The sequence below is a fragment of the Nothobranchius furzeri genome, chromosome 4 (genome assembly GCF_043380555.1).
Source record: "Nothobranchius furzeri strain GRZ-AD chromosome 4, NfurGRZ-RIMD1, whole genome shotgun sequence".
NCBI lineage: Eukaryota > Metazoa > Chordata > Actinopteri > Cyprinodontiformes > Nothobranchiidae > Nothobranchius > Nothobranchius furzeri.
In genome coordinates, this window is record NC_091744.1 from 74120203 (window position 1) to 74144785 (window position 24583).

At 41.0% G+C, this 24583-nt stretch overlaps 1 protein-coding gene across 3 annotated transcripts in view; it reads right to left on the minus strand.

Annotated features, from left to right (window-relative positions):
* Positions 1 to 2444: 2444 nt before the first annotated feature.
* The window catches only part of banp (BTG3 associated nuclear protein), a 44027-nt gene continuing 21888 nt past the window's right edge, over positions 2445 to 24583 (minus strand). For all 3 annotated transcript variants that reach the window (XM_015964794.3, XM_015964792.3, XM_054733201.2), the window contains 2 exons: positions 11664 to 11804; positions 2445 to 3198 (listed from right to left, as the gene is read on the minus strand). In XM_015964794.3, the coding sequence (XP_015820280.1) occupies positions 3082 to 3198; positions 11664 to 11804 (258 nt within the window). In that variant the 3' untranslated portion in view covers positions 2445 to 3081. The remainder of the gene's footprint in view (positions 3199 to 11663; positions 11805 to 24583) is intronic.

Sequence of the window (24583 nt, forward strand, 5' to 3'; positions counted from 1 at the left end):
CAACAACAGGGTCTGCAATCTTTATAACCCAGTCTTTCCCTCCTCAATCCACCAGAATAAACCATGTTTAGAGCTTCGACTGTCACCGCAATTTATGATAAAATACATTTTTTTCCTGAGAATTTTGAGAAAAGGGTTTCTGAAATTAAAGTCAGCTATCTTTTCCCCTCTCTTTATCTCTCGTCATTTTTAACACCATTTTGCTTCTTTCATTAGTTTCAACATTTTTTTTACCTTTGCAAAAAGGGTATGGGTATTTTTATTCTGTGGGGTGTTGATATTTGCAGAAATTGGTGTAAATTACTGGAATCTTAATTGTTATTCTAGAATTACTCCAAAAAAATGAAACGCTGCTTAAATCTGCATTTTTATATAATCTACATTTAAAAGATGAGTTCATTTTGAATCATTTGTAGCATGAACCCTCATGTTGCTGTCTCTTGATCTAAAATGCAGGATTATAATTGCACACCAACAGAAGCTTGCTGTGAATGATCCCATATGAAACATTTTCTCTTAAAAAGGCTGGAAGAAAATCTGCTGTCTTTCCACCATCTGGGCTTATCTTTATTATTTCACTTACTGAATGTGCAACGGTAAAGATTTATACGACAATGACTCCCATTATGGAATTATGAATCCTTGGCTTCTTTTAAACTATAGTTTGTTTGAATCTTCAACCTAAGAACAGAGCAGCCTTTACTTGTTTCTTAAATGGTGGAAAAATCATTATTATTGACCACAGAAAATCACTTTTAAGACTTTCTGATGTTGGCTTGGCAACATAACAGCAGTCAGGATCTGCAGCTCACGCTGTTTAATTTTGTTATGCATGTAGGATTATAATTATTTATTCGCTATTAAAAAATAGATCCAAAATGGAACAAAATCAAGAGATTGGTGTGCTTTTAGAGGCTAAGATTTCATGCTTTACTCATGACACATCTACTGCACATCACTACACGGATGGAATCTTGTCTGTTGACCTGAAACGCACCCACTCCGGCTCTGAGGTGCTTTGTTTCCACAAAAATAACAGTGACTTATTTATTACCCCAGAGACAAATTGAGTTTCAACAAGTATGCTCACTCGTGTTTGCACATCCCGAGGTAACTCCTCCAGCAGGGCAAAGGCATGCAGGTGATGTCAAGAACACAAGATTTGTATCAGCGTGTTGCTTGAAAGGTCCTGAAGAGGAAGGGAAGGATAACCCGAATGGTCTCGGTCCGTCACTCCAAATCCATACCATCTCATCTTTCCATCTATCATTTATTCCAGTTTTCAGCAGGTTATCTCAGAGGCAGCCAACCAGAGGGGCTGTTACTATGACAACCACTCTTGCTACTGGATGAAGCCCAGAGTTGTAAAAAAACAAAGAGTCAGGTTTATTTCCCTTCAAAGTCAAAGATTTAACAGAGGGCTCTCTGGGAGTGTGACGACATTTGAACTCGGCCATGGAAAATGATAAACCCAGCAGACTGGCCAATGAAATATTAGTCTGGCTTTGCATTGGTTTTTAACGGGGAGTAAAAGGCCTTTAACGGGGATTCCAGAGGAGAGAGGAAAACACAAGTTCAATTGGAGTGGAGGAAAATAAGGGAGAGGCAAGATGAAGAGGTCGTTTAAAAGGAGTCGGAGACGGCAGTGACAGACTCAAGAGCAACAAGAGCAAGCGGCCAAGTCCATAGAAATTGTTTTATCAAGTTCATTTTTGTCGTCTGGTTCTTATCCTGGTTCCAAAATACACCATTACATCACACTGAGCATGGGAAACAAACCCAAACCAGCACAAAGCGCCTCGGAGTGTTTTGCTTATCTCCTTCCTGTCCAGAGGCTAATTTATTTAGCATTAGTGAAGCATCACTCAAACAAACGGTACGTCTCCATCTTTAAGCGGGAAATGTGACCATGCTGTACAGAGAAAGATGGCTTTGAAGGAATGTCACAGTTCAAAAATAATGGGGAGAGCACAAGCCTCGCTCAAAACATTAAAAACATGTGAGCTGATTTTAGTTGTGTTTCGTCAGGGCTGTCAACAATACGATAGTCTGTTCTTATGGTTACTGAAGTTAACGTGATGCATAGTCACTTCAAAACCCAGTGAATAAATTAGCTCAGCATGAAACCTCGAAGACCTCAAACCAAAACTATCATTTCTGAGTCACATCAATCGTCTCTTTGAGGGGATTAAAGAAAATTCACGACACAAACACTTTGAAGCCAAATTCTTGTCTAAGGTTGATAAAATTAAGAGGCAATACAGAAAGCTCCAAAATAAAAGTACTTTTATGGGAACCACAAACATGTTTTATTCACAAAAAATTAATCTGACATACGGACGCAAACCGGGTTTCCCCGGCAGTCTACATGCCTCTTATACCACCGTCGACCACTGGCACCAACCATCCCTTCCATTTATGGGTTAATTCAAAATTAAAGCTTTCCAAAATGTTCCTAATGTTACAGTTACATAAATAAAAAAGTGAGGGTTGGAGAAATATATTCAAGAAATCTTAACAACAAAAAAGTAACAAAGCGGAGACATGTATGGATTGAATTCTGATGCATGACAAGCTTTTTTCATTTAAAACAAACAAGAGCAGATGTCCTTATCTGAATCCACTTCCCACTGCTGTGCACCGTGGAGATGATGAGAAAAAGGACAGAACTGGTTATCTGAGGGGGGATTTGGGGGGTTTGCAGACCTTTACTTGGGTTTCAGAGTCGGCAAAAGAGCGTCCATCCAAATGTCATCCATATCTCCAAAGCTGTTGTAAACAATTGAATGTGAGCTTTTTAATGAGCAGTTTTGTCTTCTGGTTACTTACGAGTCCAGCTCCTCTGGTGACAAAGGCGCCAGAAGAATAAGTTTATTTTGAAGTATAGTTTACTTTTTTAGGAGGGTGTTTCTTGAGTTGAGCAGTCAGCAAAGAAAAACAGAAAAGAACGCTTCTTCCCTCCATTCCATCGGTGACCTTAAGAAACTTTCTAGCATGTTTGCTTGACAAGACTGCTTCGCTGAGACCCATCGGGGCATCTTGCGTGGCAGAGTTCACGTCTGTATTACATCCACCGGGCTCTCAAGTGGCCACAGAACTTACAATCTGGACAACATCGCCATTGTCTCCGTGGATGGCACTGTGGATGGCTTCTTTTACTTCCATCTCAGTCTGAAGGGCTGGGGGCAGCTCGGCACCCTGAGAAAACACAAAAGACAGAGACAATATTACTTAAAATCTCACTACAGCATGAAGATTACTAAATAAACTGGATCTCAGTTTAGAGCGTTCCAAACGCTACCCGGGAACATTTTAAACAACAATGTCTTTTTCCAGGTCCAAGACGGTGGCGTTCTGCTGTTTTCAGAACATGGAACATTTTAGGACAAGATGATTGCTGGTTACATCAACTTTGTACCAAACTCCACAGTTTATTTGCTTAATTACTATAGAAATAAAGCTCAAAACATCAATACATATAGTATGGTAAAGGGAAAGGTCTTTCAACATAGTGACTCATCATTAAAGGGAGACTAGACAGTTGTGGCTTGCTTTTAACACCCCCCTAGTGTCTGTTTGTTGTCAGACTCGAAGACTGGGTTCGGGAGTAAGAGCGTTTATTATACAGACTGTTGGCTGAAAGCGGTGCTGGAAAGGCTGACGGATGAGGTCTGAGGAGGAAAGGTGGAGGTTTAGCTGTAGTAGCTTTGGAAATACTCTGATCATGGATCACGGTGGAACGATGACTGAGTGAAGAGCCGGTGTAGCGTCTTCCATATATAGACATGGATTGACGCAGGTGAAACGTGGAGGGAATCCCCGCGAGGGGCATGCTGGGTAATGTGGTCCAAGACGGAAGCCGGTCAGCTGGGAGAGCCCGGCCTGGGGGCTTGGACTCTGACATTTGTACAAATCCGCTGTGTTCATGATCTAAAACATGCTGGAACCAGACTGCAGCGCCAGGTATGTCAGCTTCATTTTTTTTTCCAAGTCCCAACAGACCAGACTGGTAACTCTGAAGTTACAAGTGGAATATTCTGGCCCCAGGATGCGATGGGGCTGGGTGGCCTCTCATTACCCCGTAATGGGCTTGACACAGAGGAGGCAACATCGCCTTTCCTCCATTCATTTTAAATGAGACATGCACAACAAAGCGCTAATCGCGGGTTTCCCTTCTGCTAAACGACATGTGAAAAACGTGCATGTGTCGTGCACAGCATAGCCGGCGACATGATCCCAGAAAGTTGAAAGCACTTCAACTTTTCGTCGCCGTCGCTCAGACAAGCACCAATCAGTGGAGGTTTCATTGAATGACCAATGAGCAGACAGGGTGCTTCTCAGTACATCTCCATTGGAGGAAAGGTTAATACTTGCCGTGTTGGATTACACAAGCTTTACAACATTTCTACAAAAGAATATAAAGATCTTCACAAAAAAGCAGTGGCATGGGAAAATGTTAGTGCCAGAACTAATACATCAGGTAAGTTAGCTTTACAGATGCAAACAGTTTTGAAAGTTTATCTAGTGCAATAGCAAACCTGAATAAAAAACATTTGTGTATAACTGAACTGCTTTAATAACCCCAAATTCCCGCCAATCTGACGGCCAATCGAGACAACAGAAGACTCGCTATTCGCGCTGGAACAGAGCGCGTCGCTGGCTTTTGCCACTGTCACATGTCGCCCCCCGTGTGTCAGGTTATCAAAGTGATAGTGATGAGTCTCGCTGATTGAAGTCGTTTGATACCTCTTGTGTGCCAAGCCCAAAATGGGTCATTTTAGCACAAACTGGCTTAAGAAAAGATTTAAAAATATGATAAATTTGCTAAGTCTTTAAAAGGTCAAGGTAATCTGCAAAATCTCATTGTACAAAGGACAAGGATGGACGCTGGTAGTCTTCCAGCCTTTAGTCAACACTGCATCACAAACTCCAATCAATGTAGCCACATTAGCTTAAGAACACTTAGAGAGTCCTCGTTACTCAACACCATTCACTGCCATACTGAAAATGTTACTAAGCAGCGAAGAAGACATAAACTAAGTCTGTGGACCAACTCTGAGTTCTCTTCAGATGAGCTCATCTCTAATGGACATGAAGATGGTGGACACATGTTTTGTGGTCAGATGAGGCCATATTCAAGCTTACTTTTGGGAATAAATGTCTCTTGTTAAAAAGTGTGACACACCATGAACAGGGGAATCAGACAACCACCATGAACTATTGAACAACGAGAAGGCAACACGAATCCTCTTGAAAATCTGAAGAAAATGTTACCTTTGTTTTCCAAATGAAGAAAAGGTTTATGTACCGTAAATCCTCTAATATTAACCTGTATTTAATTAACTGCCGGGTATCATATTTTGGCTGGTGTTGGAGTCGGCGGAGGTGAATAATGGCCGTTTTTTTATTGTGGCCGGGTGGAATGTGGTAACAAGCAAGTACGGGGGGCGGTTGTGTCATCCGTCTCACTTTCGATTTGCCAGTGATAGACCGCGAGGGTAACTTTAACCGTGCGGAGATGAAGAGGAGGCGAAAATTTGATATCAAGTTCAAAGAGAACGTGCTGATTATGCTGCAGAACACTCTGGGGAGCAGTAGGGGTTGTATGAACTAGTCACTAGTCGACTTCACCGCTCTATAGTGACTTTTTATGCCTGTCATCGACTAGTTGCTGTCACGTGATAATGACCGGCAAGATGCAGTCCACGGAAAAGACAGCAGCCTGCTGTCAGCAGGTGACAAGCTATTGTGCGTCGGGAGGCAACGCGCTGTGCCAGAGCATCGGTACTGACACCCGCCGTAAAACGGACATTTAACCAAATTGTGACGTTTACCCTCTTGCAATTTAACATTCCCCTCACCCCCATCCTAACCTTAACCAGCTTGCACATGCAAAGCTCTGATTGTTGACGAGCTCCAGACATCTGCGTCCTGAGCACGGCCACAGTAACATTATTAAATCAGGTGTCACTACCTCAAAAACTAATTTAACACGCGATTGTTCATGTCAGCTAATTTCCTTTTATGTTTTCTGTCTTTTATTTGTGCCTGATGCGTTTCGCTGCTGTGGATCGGGGCGCATCACCTGTTTTGTCCTCGGTGACGCACCTAACTAATGTGGCCGGCGCGCAGCGCGCACTCCACTGTTTTTGCGGTCGGTAGATCTTTTAGAACTGCATTTCAAAGGTAACTCATGAGGTGAATATATATGAACCCAGGTAGCAGTTTTTCTTTAGGATTGAGAGGAGATGCAGGAAGATAATAAACAGACAGGACAGAAAAATAGTCAAATAAAAACAAGTTAGTTTTTGTACCTGGTGGTTGCAACAAACAGACACCATTGAAGGTAATCAGAAGTGAGGAGCAGAAAATGAAATAATTATTTTAATGTTTAGAGCAGCAGGAACTCCGAGAGGCTGCAGGCACATCAGTGAGTTTGCGGCCGCTGCGCAGGGGGAGGGGGGAGAGGGCTGAAGCAGAAACTACCGTTGTTAAAAGAAATGTGTTTAACTTTGAAAATGTGGGCGCAATTTTAATTGTCAAAACTCCAGCGAACCATTAGTTCATTTTGCTCAAATAGAAATTGAGGCCTGCCTCTAATTCTGGTCCTCCTTCCAATAAAGGCCTGGAGCTTGACGAGCTTGAGTCAAATACAGGCCCGGGCCTGTATTAGAGGATTTACGGTAAATGAAGGATAACTAAACACTAAGGTGAACTTGGCATTCTAGGAGAATTACAAGAGATCAGAAAGGATATGTGCCATGAAAGAAGACAGGTTGGTTAAAGGAGTAAGAGGAAGAATCAAGAAAGGTTAAGGAAGACTTAAAAAGAGGTGAAAACTGTTAATTTTAATGCTCTCTGACAATCTCTGCTTGATGTCAGACAGAACAAGGCAGCGACTGGATTAAAAATGAAAAAAACCTTAAAAGAAGAGAGGTTCATGACTCAGACCTGGATGTTGACCATGAAGTGTGACTCACTCCTTCCTTGAACACATGCCAAAGGTTTACTCAAAGACACCTGCAGCATTTATTCCTCCCTTTAGCGCAGCATGTTGTCACTATGCAACAGATCTGACCTGAGCCCAGCTGCACCGAAGCACCAAACACACTCGTGGGCTCAAAACACACAGGAAACAAAGTTACGTCAAACGTTTTCAAAACCGAAGTTAAACGGTCACAGAATGAACATTGTTCCTAAGTAGCAAGAGATGACGAGTAACAGCGACCTGAAAGTCAGTGTAAAGCAAATTTGGGATTTGATCTGACACTCATCATACGGCTGCTCAAAGCTCAATGAAACTGTAGTACTTAAATGTTGAGTTTGACTGTTTCATGATTTGATCTAATTTGCATTCAGGTTTGATAAGAAAGTAAAAAAATCTATTATTTTTGAGGAAATAAAGTTGTACACATCACGACCTCGTTTGAATCCAACTGTCATACTAAGCCCTGTAGCTCTGTATATCAATCACAGTTGTTGCACAGATCATATGCAAAATGCATTGCTTTTGTCCAGATCCATGTTATAAACAACATAAACATGAACCAAAATGATTAAAAAGAAGTTTAATCTTTGGTCTTAAAGGTAAAAGAAACAGACTCATTTGGAGTGCGTGTGAACTGTCATTTCGTTTTAACTGCTGTTTTAGTTTTTGGCTACAGGTGTGACTACTTACAAAAGGTCTCTGACTTTAGAACAGTATAAAACACTCTTCCAACACATGTGTAAGATCTCTGAGGTTCTGGAAGTGGTTGTCTTGGCCGACAATTTTGTTTTAACACACAAAAACACAGCTGAGGATGCACATGTTTGTGTTAGCACTGCAACCTTTGGTGCACGTCAGTCTGAAAAAGTCTACATCCGTATTTGGGAATAGGGTTAAATGTTTCGTTGATTCTTAACAGACAATGGCAGGACAGGTGTTGCATCAACGTGATTCAGTTCAAATCAATTCAAGTTTATTTCTACAGCACCAAATCATGACAAGAGTCGTCTCAAGGCACTTCACACAGTAAACATTCCAGTACAGGTCAGTTCATTAAGCCAATCAGAAAAAAGTTTCCTATATAAGGAACCCAGCAAATTGCATCAAGTCACTGACTGGAGTCAGTGACTTCACAGCAATCCTCATACTAAGCAAGCATGTAGCGACAGTGGAGAGGAAAACTCCCTTTTAACAGGAAGGAACCTCCAGAGGATCCTGGCTCAGTATAAGCAGCCATCCGCCATGACTCACTGGGGATCAAGAAGACAGAGCAGACACACACACACACACACACACACACACACACACACACACACACACACACCCCTTAGTAGTAGCACATTCAATGTCAAAGAAAGTAAAATGTTATTATCAGGAGAGGGACAATGTTTAAGTGGTTAGCAGCGGTGTTCAAGCCAATCATCTGAGAGAGGGAAATAGTATTAGCAAGTGACGTGCAAACAACTCTCTCTTTTTGTAGAACTTTCTGAGTATTTATCTTTGTTTTGAATAGCTGCAATAACAAACAAACATTTTTATAAAGGAAGCATATTTGTCTGCTCATATAACTTATAAGAGCATTAGAAACATCAAAAATATCATGTTGTGGTACATTTATTTTAATACTTCAAGGGTCCCTTCATTAATACTACTTAGTGATTTTTTAGTCGTGAATAAACTATCTAATAAAGTATTAACTGCTTACTTAGCAGACAGTTCACTAGCTGTCGGTTGCTGTCTACTTGAATAGTGTTTTTCCACAAATGTGAATTCCATAACTGGATGTACTGTACAGTTTCTTTCTCTTTCCCCCAAACCTATTGGTGTAAGAAGTGTGTTTAAATTAAAAACTGATGATAAACCACGTGTCAAAAATGAAAACATTACCAGCTTGCAGACATGGTCTATGGAAGGCAAAAACGTCACTGAGTGTTAGCCCCTACCTTATCTCAGAGATGGAAACAATTAAAGTAAAAAGAGAGGAAAAATGCAGAGACAAATAAATACATCAGACTGAGTAATTTTTCAGTAAGCTTTATAAATGCAACCACATGTCTGGAAAATGATGAGAGCCCTTGATTTAATATTGCTCAAAAAGGTTGAATGAGCAGCACTAGCCTTTGTCTTAACTTTGGCCCACAAAAATACTATCCAGGATATCAAAACACAACTGTGATAACAACACATCCATCTTTTTAAAAGCTACACACTATTTTGAGACTTTTGGAATTGTTTTTATTATATATGTTAGGGTGAAAGGATCACATTGAACCACTAAGATGCATTCTTTAACACTTTTTTTCCCTCCAAATAACATTTTGGAGTGTTGTACATCGATCAACAAAAACCGCCACATGGCCTTAATGAACCTCCAGCTACACCAAACAGCACATGGATGAATGATCAAACCATTTCTGTTGAGATCCAAGTTCAATCCAACGTTATATCCAGCTAAAAGAAGGGGGCTTTAAAACCTGAAAAGTCTGTTTCAACAAATCAGTTGTGTAAACAAACAGTCTGATTGCGCCAAAGAGCATGAAGCGCACATCTACGGAGACAGAGTGGTGATCTTTGTGGACGTGAATGAATACACATGAAAAATAATTTGAGAGTTATCAGTTTGTGTGGTGCTCGCCCAAAAATCACGATCAATATCAGCGTCTTCCCAAACACACAGGCACCGAACCAATTACCTAGTCAACTAAGGACAACAAAAGGACAACAAAACAGGATCTTTTTGAGCGGGCAAAAACTTCACAGGGAAAATCCAAAGGTTGCTTTCTGGCTGATGAGCACATCTGCTGTCTACATGAGGTGAAAATGATCAGAGTACAAGATACGTCTACAGCGGAATTAAAAACTGTCGTAAATAATCTCTCAGCTTTGTTTATGTAACAACAGAACAACAAACACTCGACTAAGAATTTAAACAGCACTGATGGCCCTTACTGCTTCACTTAAAGGGAAAAATGAAATGAGACATTTGATATTTTCAGGGAGAACAAAAGAAGAAAAAACAATGCCAGAGAGCTGTTGTTTTGAATCCCTTGACCACTTCAAAGGCCGGCCCGCCGTGTGCCTGCACACCATCTTGATTCAACGTGTTGCTGTTGCTCAAAAAGGGGTTTCACTAAATTTCACCTGTTTCACTTCACAAGACTTAGTACATTTTTTAGTTTAATTGCTGTTTGACCATCTCCCAGAATGGCTGAACATTAAGGGTACTTTCTTCAAGAAAAAAAAAAAAGACAAAGCAGAATGAAAAAAGTAAAGATGATGACGAGAATCTGCAACTCCATGTCCAAGGCATGGATGTTAGTGAAATAACATCCATGCCTGGTCTATTGTGTTCAATAGTCTATTGTGGTCAATCCACCTCTATCTGGTCTTGGCCAGATAGAGGTGGATTGCCAACTCCGGTTTGGAGGGACTTACCTCTAGTGGAGGAGTTTGAGTATCTCGGGGTCTTGTTCAGTGAAAGATCAATCAGCAGATTGGAGCATTATCTACCGTGATACAGACACTGAACCAGTCTGTTGAGATGATGAGGAGCAGTGCAAGAAAGCAAAACTCTCTATGAAGTGGTTGACCTTTGTTTCAATGCTCACCAATGGTCATGACTGGATCAGTCTTAGTGACAGGGTGAGGAGATTGAACCTCCAGAGAGAGACTTATAGAGTCTTTGCTCCTTCTCATCGATAGGAAACAGCTGAGGTGGTGTTAGTGCACTTGGTCAGAAAACCTTCTAGATGCATTCCAGGGGAGGTGTTTTGAGCATGTTCTTCCAGCAGGAGGCCCTTGGGTCAATCCAGAACACAATGGGATGATTGTATCTATGTTGGCCTTCAAACAGATCGGTGGAGGACGCAAAGCCTCTCTGCTGGGGTGGCTACCCCTGCGACCCTTACCCGAATACGAAGAAAACAATGAAAAAACAAACCAAAAATAGTAAAATAATAAAAACACAGTAAATGTTCACCTTGAGTGTAAGACTGGGCGATAAAACAAAAGCAATATTAAATTCAAAATAACTTCACCATTTGAGAATGGGTTGATAGAACTTCGACATTAGTTGAGCCACGCGGCTCAGTATCAGCCAGACGGATGCGCTGCTAACGGCTAATGTTAGTGTAGTTCAACCTGCTGCTGCAGTTAACAGCTTACATGGCTGGTAAAAACAGATTAAACAAGCGCCCCAAACGGAAAAAATGAATGACGTTGAAAATAAGGGACCAAACATTTCTGTCGTGTGAACGTAGTTTGGCTAGCATCCGTAACTGCAAAGCTAATGTGATGAGTGCAGGTTCTGAAAAACTCGAGGGAAACCACCAATCTGTTTGAGCTCATAAACCAAATGTCATCGCTGTCATCTCGTCAACAACTCATTAGTCTTTTGCTACACGATTTCAACAATAGACGAGAGATCATTATCAGTAAAATTAACAGTACAACTTAAAGACAACTCACAATAAATAATACAACTCAAATTGAATATTTACCATCAGTGAAGAACAAGAGGTAAGTAAGACAGCAGTTTTTATGAGCTGTCTGAAAACAAGCATTACATAAGCAGAGGTCTGTTTGATCTTTGGTATTTTAAGTGCCTTTCTGCCGCAAACTTAATGTGGTAATAGGTGCCTGAAACAGTTTGTTCTGGTTTGTGGTTTTGGTTTACCTGAACAGATGATGCATGGTCTGCAACAGGAGCTAGTTGGACGTACTGCACCTGGATGTCAGGTGGGAGGGATGAGCCTTCCACCGCTGCGGCTGCGCCATCAGCTGATGCTACAGCTATCAACTGAGCTCCACGCAGCACCTGGAACGGTCAGTAAGAGAGCAGAACCGTCGATTAGTTTGGCTTTTTCTCATCAAATGCAATTAATGGTTTCTGAGTCCATGCGACCATGCTTTTGGATGTAGGTTTTGCCATTTTACTAGGTTGCAACAGTCTTCCAGGTCTGTGTTGTTTCACATCAAAATGAACTCTAATTTAAAAAGTGGCATCAAAGACTCACAAAACAAAAATTAAACTCATTCAAATTTCTGGCCAATATAAAAAGACTAGAACGGTGTCAAAATCAAAGAAAGATGCTATTAACTATATTTCTTCTGAACAATAGTTAGCAACCATTTTCTTCTATTAGCTCCAGGTTAGCTCAGTTAGCTCCTAGCTACATCGGCTCAGAGTTTTGTGGGTGTCAATCATTCGCCCCAATCCTCACAGCCCTGATATCAACATCATTCTTGTATTTTCTGGGAGTGACAAGATGCATGGCCCTTACTGCTTCACTTAAAGGGAAAATTAAATGAGACATTTGATATTTTCAGGGAGAACAAAAGAAGAAAAAACAATGCCAGAGAGCTGTTGATTTGAATCCCTTGACCACTTCAAAGGCCGGCGGTGGTGAGAACCGCCCACTGGGCTTCAAGTCGGCTGTTTAGAAACATAAGGGTGACATCCATAATATGTACACAGTCTATGATTTAGACAGAGAGTGACCAATCATATTTCAAGTATTCTACGGTTTTTCATTGAACAGTGATTTTAATCAACCAGGTTATATGTTTGAGGTACTATCACACATGACAAGACAATGCCAGGATTTATTGGGTTAATATTGAATAAGAGCACAAGACATTAGTTTCACACATGGACCGACCATCACAGAGTCCAGATCTGACCCTCGCAGAGAGTCGTCAGGATAAGCAGGAGAAGTTTTCTCATATGGGTCAAACTCTGCCATCATTGACAAAAAAGGACTGCATCTCCATGAAATGCTAAGACATTAAAGAAACAATGTGTCATTTTTACCACTAATTTCTGGAAATATCCAACAAAATATTGTTGAAAATGAATTAAATGAAGCCCAATTGTTGAAAAATATTGGCAGATTTGTAACAAATAACCATAAAATCAGGTCTAAAATACATGGGATCGGGTCTAAATTTCCTTCTACAGGAGCCCATGAGGACAAAATGCATTTACTGATTTGTAACAAAGGGTTACAAAACGTTGGTCATTCTTAAATTTCGTTGTTTTACACATTTACCTCTTCACTTGTTGCCAGTGATGAAAAGGAGCTTGATGTGCTTGTTATTTTGCTAAAATTTGCACTCCCGTGGCCTTTTGACCCTAATGGGCATCTATTGGTAAGGTTCTTACTCCAACACACAAAAAAATTGCTTGCTTGCAATGATTTAGGTATCTACTGCCCCCTATCGCCAGGAAAAATACACACGGTCACTTTCAGTAAAACGTGTCAAAACACCACCACAGCTAGTCCGCTGTAATTCAAGATAAACGTGGTGATTCTTTTTTTCTTATTTTCCAGAATATGTACTTGCGCATCAGTTTTCCTCTGCTTATCCTGCTTATCCAAGGTCAGATCATGATTATCCAGGAAGGGAATCTGAAATCCAGCTACTCCTGGGAAATTCCATGGCATTCCCAGGTCTCATAAGAACCATAACCCTAACCCTTTAGCGAGTTCTGGGTCTGCCTTTAGGCCTCCTCTCAGTGAGATGTGCCTGAAAAACCTCCAGAGAAAAGCCAACAGGAGGCAAGCTTGTCAGAAGCTCAAACCACCTCAGCGCACTCTTTTTTTTTCTTTTTTTTTTTTTGTGGAGGAGCAGCATTCCTACATCAAGCTCCCTCGGGATGACAGATGTTCCCAGAAAGGAGCTATTTTTCAGGGTTCCTAAGCACAATATGGCATTTAGTGTCATTTTAGGGTTAGAGAAAATTACTTTTAAAATGAGACCAAACTGGCTGAGGATGGTTAGACTTTGGTGGGGGATCTTAATCTCACACATTGTTACATTGTTAAATCTAGGCAAGAAACGCTGCAGTCCCGTGGATAAGATGCACTAATTACAGAGCTGTGGTGTGCAGCAGGATTATTATCAGACATTCCTATCGTTTCTTTTTAGCAATTCTTAAAGATGGACACAAAAAAATGCACAGAGATGCTGTGAGATTGGCAAAGCACTGCTGTTCATTTAAAATGCATAACTTCTATGTGACAACAGACGCACAAATTAGCACGCAATCATCCTGTCAGCACGAACACACAGAAAGACAGATAGAGGGAAATATTCACTCATCTCTGTGTCGTTGCATGTTCGTTTTAGTTAGAGAGAGGCCAGAGACAGCACTGCAGACCTCCAGTGTGGCCTAGAGCTTCACAACAATAGGTTTCACCATGACGGGTTTCGCTGCTAACAAAATGGTTTCATTTATATTTTTTCGTGGCTTTGAACTAAAAACACAAATCTTCTCTAACATCTTGTGTCTTTCAGGTTTTCATATGTATTTTGTTATGCAAGGTCTCTGTTGCTGCTGTTTTGTTCCAGCTGTGCTCTGTTCTGGAGCTCTCCAGGACATGCTCGCCAGACAATAAAAAGTTGAAGGGGTGAATATTCAAATCCGTGGAAATGATCCCAAACCCCACAAAGTGATGTTTGGTGCCCTAATCCCAGGGTCCCACACTGTCCCACAGCTTCTTCTCCAAACAAAGCTTTGCATTGATGATGGGCCCCAAAGGTTCAGTTTGAATCCACCAAGGCGACATTTAAGCCTGGTTTATGCTTCTCCGTCAGCTCCGCAAGGGACAGACACGCACGGATTGATGGAAGCGTTTTGCTCTCATACTTCTCCGTCTCCTGGAGAGCGTTGCAAAGCAATGCTGGCAGGACAACAGAGGGCGTAGCGCTGTTCTGTGGTATCCTGTCATGTATCGGTCCAAGATCGTGTGTTTATATTGTGTTTTTTGTGTATATAAGAGACTTTTAACACGGACAAATTTGTCTCTCATTCTCCCATCTCTTCATGCGCTCCCCACCTCTAAACCCACGTTTCCTGTCATTGCCGTCCACAAATAAAACGCTTGCTGCGCATCTTTTCACTCCTCCAGTCACGGGAAAATTAGATGTTCATATTTTTAGAGTTTTTTCGCGAGGTATTCTTCAAGCTTCTCCGTGTCTGCCGCTAGTTATCCTCAGCTTTCTTTGCAACAGCGGCGTCCTGACCAATCACAAGCTTGCGTAATCCGTCTCGTTCGACGGATGTTTAAAAAAGTGGGCTCGACTCTGTATGTATTTGCGTGCCTGCCGGAGCCCTACGCAAGGACGGATAATGGCGTTGCGTGTCTCCACACTGACGCAGACGGAGAAGCATAAATCAGGCTTCAACCCTTCTTTCCACTGCAACTACAAAGTGTTGCGAAACAGCCGCGAAACGTACTATGCGGCAATTAGATGGCGTTATAGTGAATGAGTTCCTTTCCACCGGCTGCAGAGTGTAACGTTTTGGACGCGATTACCCGCATACCCAGATGCGTTACGCATTACGTTTTCAGTCTATTTTTTAATGTGTTCAGCTTCAAAAACACATCAAACTCCGCCGTTTAGATTGTGCCAGACAGGAAGTCAAAAACAAAAGCAACGTAAAACATCTGATAACTTTCACAATTAAAGTCACATGCAGGTACGTCATTTCCTGTTAAAACCCCCGTAGCTGATGTAACTAGAGTTGACGATAAATACAGCCCCTTTTGGAGACACGCAGCGGTCTTTCTCCTTGCTTTTTTTTTTGTGTGGACTTCTGAAATCACGCAATTTTGTGACCTCATTGGATCAGCTGTGTGAAATCCTTTTTACTCCCATTCTCGCATCAGAATTGCTCGCGGTTAGGTGAGCTTGTGGATAATACGTCACTTTTGTGTTCACGGCTGATGGAAAGAAGAAGTTCGTCAGCATCACCACAAATTCTGCTGCCTCATCATCATCATAAGGTGCCAACCCTACTATGCCTGTTGGAAGCCATTACTGTAAGATGTTCGACTCATGGGATCACACAAACAAGGATGCTTCAGGATCAGATCAGATGGAGGTGTGACTGGGTCGGGCTGCCGATAAACCAAGAACTATTGCAACTTGGTCTGATAAATCAGAGTTTGGTGACCCATAAAATACAATTGATTACCCTGGAGAATTGGAGTAAACAGTAATCTGATGGCTGAGGAATAATTCACCATGTTGAGAAATACTTTTATTTGCTTTCCTTCCAAGAGTTAGAAGAGGATATCAATACCACTTGTGTCTGCCAGCAGCCGCTTAGTTTTGCATTAACACAGAAACAGCTGCACACAGACTATCTGGATTCGCCCACCTACTTTAACAGTTTTCAACTGCACAAATATGCATAATTTGTCAACAGAGATTAATAGCATTGATCTATATCTCAGCAATGAAGGGAAGCTATGTATTTCCCAGGAAGGAACTGCAATCCTGACATCATCATCATCTCTTAAAAACTTAAACCATTTAAGAAGTACTCAATCAGACAACTCATTGGCAAAGAGAAAACTGCAAAACCAGATGCTGAAAAGTTTCTTTACAAGAGACATCCATGGAGATGCACCGTTATCTTCACTCTGTCAAACTGTTAAGCAATAAACACAAACTGGGCCAAGTCCTCGTCTCTCCACAATTCATCTTCATGAGGGCAAACTCCGGCATGACGATTCGGGGAGTCCAAATAGTGTATCTAAGTGTACGATTATGAGGGTTTAAGGGACGCTATGGTTGACATTCAAGACTGTAAACTCTTGTCTCACTCAATTAGAGTCTCACCCTCCATTTGAGAGCAGTTTGCATTCTCAGCTGCACGGAGCAGCACACAGAGGTTCACTAAAGCATTTAGAGTTGGAACGGTTTGTGAGATCTACGCAGCGATTACACAGGAACTTCTCAGCTCCGCATCCTGTCCCACGACTTTCTTAGACAGAACAGCTTGCCTGCACTCTTTGGGTGTGAGGCTGTCAAACTTGGCATAAAAACAGGACTTGCATGAAAACAATAATAAAAGAGGCTTCAAACACCTTCATAAAAATATAGCATTTCCAAGTACGTTTTGGTTTTAGAAAAACATTGCATGGTTGGTTTTTGATGGTATGATTAGACTGAAAGTTCATATAAAAGACTATTGAACACAATTAGGTGATTTTGTGAGGACTGATGATAATTACCTCTCATTGTGCTAATAGGATACAATCATCATTAGGCTCGTTGGCAATGATGCAGAAATAATTATAATCTTCTATCAAGAAATGGTTTAACGAGCCCAAAAGGATTCTGCTTGTAGATTAGGTTTCATCAACAACAAACTGATTATGGAAACAAATACATTGAATAACAAGGTAAGGCAGGATTCTTCTTGGAGCATAAAATTCATCTGACACAAGGAAACTTTTAAATTTTGCTTTAATTATATTATAGTATTTCATTAGGATACTCACTTTAAATGTAGCCAGATGCATTAAATGCAGTGGGCTGAATTTGTCAAACCCGGTCCTATCAGCAGATCTTAAAGGGATACTGTGCAACTTTTTCATATTTTTAAACCATTTCCTTGAGCCATTATGTGCTAAAATGACTCTTAACTGGGTTCATGAAACATCACTCAGACCCTCACCATCCTCTGTGGCCAGAATATCGCACTTGCAACTTCAGAGTTGTGGACATAGTGAAGTAGAGCTGACATACTGCGGTCTGGTTCCAGCACGTTACCTGCATATTTTAGATCGTGAACAGAGCTGATTTGTTAGATTTAGTGATGAATCACTCCTGTAGACACTGATTAAGGCTGGGGAGACATTTCAGCTGTTAGATTAAGGTGGTAAAATGACAAACATACAGCAAGGAGGTAAGTTTCACTTTTGGTTTCACAAACAGACAATAGGGGATGCTAAAAGCAAGCCAAAACTGCATAGTATCCCAAGAGCTTCACTGTTATTCTAAACTATTCAGGGATGAGATGCTTGGACATCATCATGCAATAAACAAAACAGGAAAGCAAAGGTACTAATTATGATACTTATTATGGGCTCGACACACGGGAGGCGACAAACGACCGCGATCAGCGTATTTCGTCACTATCGCTTTTATTACCTGACACACGACCCGCGGCCAGCGGCAAAGCCGTCGGCGCGTTCTGTTCCATGACGAAATCGAATCTTCCGTTGTTTTGTTTGGCTGTGTCAGGTTAGAGGGAATTAAGGTTATTTAAGCGGTTCAGAGTTTAAAAAAAAAGCTGTAGATATGATGTTTCACAAGGTGCTGCTAGAGTTATGTGAAATCTTACTTCTGATTTTACTATATTAAAAAAAAACGAGAATGGGTTCATCCCATATTACAAACCAGAGAAAGAAACAGAGAATGCCATCATTTAATGAGGGACATGTGTTAATTCTGGCACCAACAATTTCCCATGCCGCGGCCTTTTTGTGAATATCTCTATATTCTTTGGTAGAAATATTGTGCAGTTCTGGGAAATCTGTCACAGCAAGTATAAACTTCTCCTCCATGTTTGCTCGGAGGTGTACGGAGCATCCTGTCCGCTCATTGGTCAGTGAATGAAACCTCCGTTGATTGGTCCTCGTCCGAGCGACAGCGATGAAAAGTTGAAAATATTTCAACTTGCTGGGATCACGTCGCTGGGTCGCCTGTGCACGACACGCACGCTTTTAGCGTTTCACTTAGAAGGAGGGAGACCCGCGATTATCACTTTGACGCGCATGTCTCATTGAAAATGAATGGAGGAGAGGCGATGTCGTCTCCCGTGTGTCGAGCCCATTATATCACTGCAAAGTAGTGGAGACAAAATACTAAAAAATAATTGTTCTTTGGGCACTGTTAGGGTTTCAAAAGAAGCTCCATGAATCTCAAGGTATACAGCAATAAAAAAACAAACAAAAGAAAACTAATTAAATAAAATTTCAAAAACTGAAGGAAAATTACACACCAAAGATACATGGGTCTTAATTATGTTTCAATCTCTGCTTGTCAGCAAGGATTAAAAAGACACTTATTCTTTCACTTCTGGTGAAAGTAGTAAACTTGAATCATGAGAACTCTCAGGAAGGTTGTTCAGAAGTAGGAGTCTGAATTTCCCTTCTTTATACTTAGTCACGGTCTCAGAGCAGCACAACAATCAGCTTCTTCTCTGCACAAAATGGTGCAAGCTTACATCGATTTTAAAGAAAATTGGATCTTGTTTAAACTCAACAAAACCCAATTGGAATAAGCTTCGGTCCCTTGTTGGGTGTGTGCATGTGTGGAATTGTGCCAGGGTAGCTTCCCTGGCTTAATTTAAACTGGAACTTGATTCCTCATTTAGATAAAAACACAATTTATGCACACTTTAAGTTATAAGCAGCTCAAAGGAATACAACCTCCTCTGTTAGATCATCCAAAAAAAAAAATAATGGGGGGGGGGGGAATTGTGAAAAAAAAAATTGGGATTTTGGAGTGGCTGAAACTTCCTCTCAGCTCAATAGCCATCAACAACATCTGCCATGGCCAATCGCAGACAGATGTCAAAGCCGAAACATTAGATCTGGGTGGGTAGCTGGGGTCCATGCGCAGGAGTTGGGAGACGAAAGCTCGTCGGCTGCTTGGCTGTGAAGATTCACATTTACACCACAGCCCTCTAAGAGCTTGTTCTGTGTGGGATGGGAAAATGAGCGGACTGCTTTTAATATGCCTCACTGCAGTCATTAAAGCTCCAAGTTGCTTGTGTCTTTTATTTTACCCCTGAAGCCGAGAGCTTGTCTCACTGTAGCTGGGCGTCAGCTCATAACACTGAGTGACTGAATGGAAAATGATCAAGAATTACAGAAGTTAAAGTAAAACTGCAGACAAAAACCTTTTTTCTCTAAGGGATACTAAAGGAATGGTAGTCGTTCACTTGTTAAATGGTCAGTGCACTAATGCATCTGTTTTCTACACGAATCTTTGAAATACGGGCTTGTTTTTAAATGAACTTGTGACCTGAACACTTCCCATCTCCACCCCCTCTGTGACACTGTTTTTATACCGCAGCTCAACACCTGCAACCAATCAAACGCTCCCTTACATCCTTTGCTGCTTTGCAACTCCCACTAGCTCACTGTGAGGCACAGTGAGACTGGGCTCACAGAGGTTTGAAAACAAAAACACGTTTGGCTCGATTCCTGATCCTGGCCTGCAAATCAAAAAGGGACTGATGACAAAATTAACAGCCAGTCAAAAAGCTAAAGAAATTTTAAAAAATGCTCTATTGAAGACTTTCTCTGTACTCTAGCACTAATAAAAACTTGGTGCGCTTAATTGACTAAGGCATTTTTACAGCGTCAGTAAATTTCTTGATTTAAGACGTTGACTTTATCGTGTTTCCAATTATCCTGTTTGATTCAATGGGGCCAAAGGAGATGATATACACAGGTTGTAAAACCCAACTAACAAAATATCACACAACACAAAACACTCTTCACCGCAAGTCACTTTATTTTATACGGAGTCGGAATTTGCAAATGCACAATAATGGCAGCCAAGACGTTTCTTAAATCAGATGTCACTTTTCTGACAAGACTCATCTGATACATCTTGTTTTCAGTTCTTGCAGTTCCCAATAAAAAAAAATCATAAACAAGATAAACTCATTACAAAATAAAGTCCAAATGACTCATGGCCGACCTCAGCTCAAACCTGAACAAAAATGCTCTTGATGAGAATTCAAACAAACTGGGCGCCTTTGATTAACACTGGCCAAGAATCCAACGGCTGTGGCTCAAGTTTCGGCATCTTTAATCTTAATGAGCAGGTAGCTGGGCTGAGATTTGGAATGATCACATCGCATCTATCTAGTGCGCTCCTTTTTACTGCAACAATAAACCTTTAAGCTCGAGTAAGAGCAAATTTGGGTTAAGTCCCATCTCCATTTAAGTCACTCCCTCTGAAATAATTACTAGTTTTAATAGTCTCAATAACATTCAGAAAGATATGTGATGTGATTTTACTTTGCTTTTTCCTCATTAAACATTTAGTATGGATTAGTGTTACAAAACTGGAGCAGATTAAGATTTGGAAGCACTTATTTTCCTTTGTTCGTTTCGGTTTAGATTCAAAAACCTGTCAAATTCTCTGCCCGTGTCTATGCCCATGATTCTATCTGAGTCAGGTGAAACCCAAACCAAACCCCAAGCACACTCATTGATAACAAAGCATGGCTTAATCCCAGCAGTTGACTCACATTAAAACATCTGCTCCCTCTTATTCACAAAGTCAGCATCCTTTACCCTTAAAGACAAAAGAAAACATGAGTGGGGGTACCCTCCTCTGCAATATTGCAAAATGCTGACTCACAAACCACACAGGACTTCAAGTGTTCTCCGATCTTTGGCCCTTTATCTCCAGACCGGAATGCAGAGCACAACCAGAACAAAAAACAGACCACTACCGCTTTGAAACAAAATCCACCAAAAGATCTCTAAATCCTGGAATGTTTACGTACATCCCACTTACACTAAAGATTGGTCATAAAACATCCTGTTTGTATCTTCTCATCTAATTTTTTACCCTCCCAGAACACAGTGAATCACAGGCATCATAACAACCACTTACACACAAGAAACAGCATTCTGCAGAGAGAAAAAGAGGACAAGTGAGCAGCCCAGGCCACAGGCCAGCCGTCTGACTCCAACACATCGTGGTTCGGTGAGGTTAGGCCCACATATTCCTCATCTGCTTTGTGTTTAGCATTGACAAATCAGAACATACTGCATGTTCATCCCGGACCTGTCTCCACGGAGCTGTCGTTTCTGGCTGTGACACAAAAGCAAACAAGAACCTCCAATCTGGAGTTTTCAACACGAGTTTGGAAGAGTTCCGCACAAACACAGAAATCAATACCTTATCTCCTCGCCTCCATTTAGTAATTTCTTTCTCTCTTCTAGAGAGATCCTTTAATGTTCTTTCTATTCTCTCTTTCATCATCCTCCTAACACAACACGGATTGTGTTCCTTCCGGGTGATGTGCTTACAGGTCTTGGCAGCGGGGCTAGAGAGACTGGTGTAGAGTTGGACTCTGTTCTGTGGCCCAGTTCCCATACTGACCATGAAGAATATCAATTGGGATGGTCCAACAGATGCACACAAACATGTGCTGACAAGAAAGGATGGCAGAGATTCAACTATGGGAAGGAAATTACGTGTGTGTATGTGTGTGTGTGTGTGTGTGGGGGGGGGGGGGGTCTGTGTTCATACTAAAGAGAGATTTAAAGCCCTTGATGGCTAATATTCAAGTCCAGGCCAATGACCAAATCTTTGAATGTCACACATTTTTTGAGCTGTGATGGATTTCTCAGATGGCCATGGAAAAAAACCATGGCATCTAATAGTAAGAGCTCTATAAAACAGCTGGAATCACTCTTGGTTTCATTAGACCAGTTTGTTACTGGCAAACAACTGGTCCTAAACATTCTAGAGCACACCACGGATAAGCTGGATTTGACTAGAAGATAGCAGGTAAAAGTAGATGATAGCAAATAAGAAGAAGAAGCTTTTTATATTGGTTTTGAATTTTTGCCAGTAGTGGCATCTTCTGAAAACCTGCATTAACTACAGTGTGTCAAAAAGAGAGCAAAGCGATGGACAGGGAACTCTGCAAAAAAAAAAAAGCAAAGGTTTGAACCATTGTAGGTGAATGGGGGAAAGGTGGTGAGGTGATGGCTTCATTTGAAATAAACTGAAGGTAAACTTTAATGATTAACCCTTTATCCAAACATTTACAAACATTTTCAGGCTTTAGTTTAAAGCTGATATAGCAAATCTACAGAACAAGTTAAGTTTTTAGCACATCACGGTAGCACAACACTCATCCCTCCCCTAAGGTATTTTCCCTCAGACGCTTGTGTCGGAACCAGAAACCCACTATAACAGAGGAAACAAGAGAGCGCTAAACACCAGTCGCCATTTTTTAGATCCAAACGTCTTTTGTTGTCCGTGACTTCAATTGGTGATTTTCTTTTTGGGACTCTGGTAGTTTTTCCCTAATGTTTAAGTGGTAGCAGACGGCTGTTTCTCCTTCTCTGATATTATTCAGTGAAGAACCTCCCACACCAGTGGTGTTCTGCTGCTAAAAAAAGCTACTGCATAATAAATGAAGGAACCAGAGGAGTGCTGCGGTTTGGAGAGACCATGTTATTGGCAGATGTTTTTAGACAAATGCGAGAGAACCACTTCATTGTTTTCATTTTGTTTTTGAATCTCCATAACATATTTATAGCTATAATAATAACAATAATAAGAATAATGATTATTATTATTATGATGCATAGGTTTTATAACGCGCTTTTAACAACTACTCAAAGACAGTGTACAAATAAGGAGACAAACAGACAAGACAAATCAACAAAATGAGAACGGATTAATGTGATGCTTGGTTAAATAGGCGAGTCTTTAAAGTTAAGTCCCATTAATTCATCACACACTGGTGAAATTCATCTCTGCATTTGACCCATCCCCGTGGGCAGCAGTGAGCTGTAGCTGTGGATGCACTTGGGAACTATTTGGTGGTTTAACCCCCCAATCCAACACCTTAAAGCTGAGTGTCAAGCTGGGAGGCATTGGGTCCCATTGTTAAGGTCTTTGGTATCAATCAATCAATCAATCAGTCAATCATGTTTTATTTATATAGCACTTGCCACCACCCTCAAAGGGGGCCCAAGGCGCTGGACAAGAAAAGTAACAACGATAAAAGTAGCAAGTCATAAAAACATTAAAAACAAAATAAGAACATAGAATTTTTGAGAACAATAAAATGCCAATGAGATAAAAATTTGATAAAAGAAAATTAAAATTAATTAAAGCAGTTCTAACAACTAATTAAAGACACTGTACAAATAAAGCTGAGAACAAAAAAATAAAAACCAGAAACCAAAAGCTTTAGGAGAAAGCCATCCTATAAAAATGAGTCTTCAACCTGATCTTAAAGACTGCCATTGATAGGGACTGTTTGATTGTGAGTGGGAGCTGGTTCCAGAGAGAGGGTGCAAGGACTTGAAAAGCCTGATCACCATGAGTCTTAAATCAGGTGCAAGGGACGATAAGCAATTTCTGGTCAGTCAACCATAATGACCTTAAGGGAACATGCTTTATTAAGAGCTCCGCTAAGTAGGTGGGGGCAAGGCCTTGGAAAAATTTAAACACAAAAAGCAGAATTTTTAACTGTGCCCGGTATGAGACTGGGAGCCAGTGAAGGGAGACCAGCACTGGAGAAATGTGGTCCCTTTTCCTAGTTCCAGTCAAATACCTAGCAGCACTATTCTGCACTAATTGCAGGCGATGCACAATAGTCAGATGACCCGACTGGGATTTGAACTCTGATCTCCCATTCCCAGGGCAGACACTCTACCACTAGGCCATTGAGAAGGTATTTTCTTTCACTTTGCAGCAAGTCAAGCAGCACAAATACTATGTTGAGGGAGAGAGTTCCATAGGGTGGTGGCAGCCTATACTATGTTAGAACCTCGTTAAGAGGCACAAAAAATGCTTTATGGTAATTTGTTTTCCAAACTGGCTATTGCAGCTTTAAACATTTGTAACTGTGTTTGCTTTCATTCTATTTAACAGTGAATGAAAGGTAACTTGAATTTACCAATGGCAAACTGAATTAGGCTGGCTATGGTTTAGACTTGCAACTACATGTGCATTTGGTCCCAGCTTTCATTATTCAATAGTGTCAACAATGGTGGCAATACACAGATTGGACAAGAG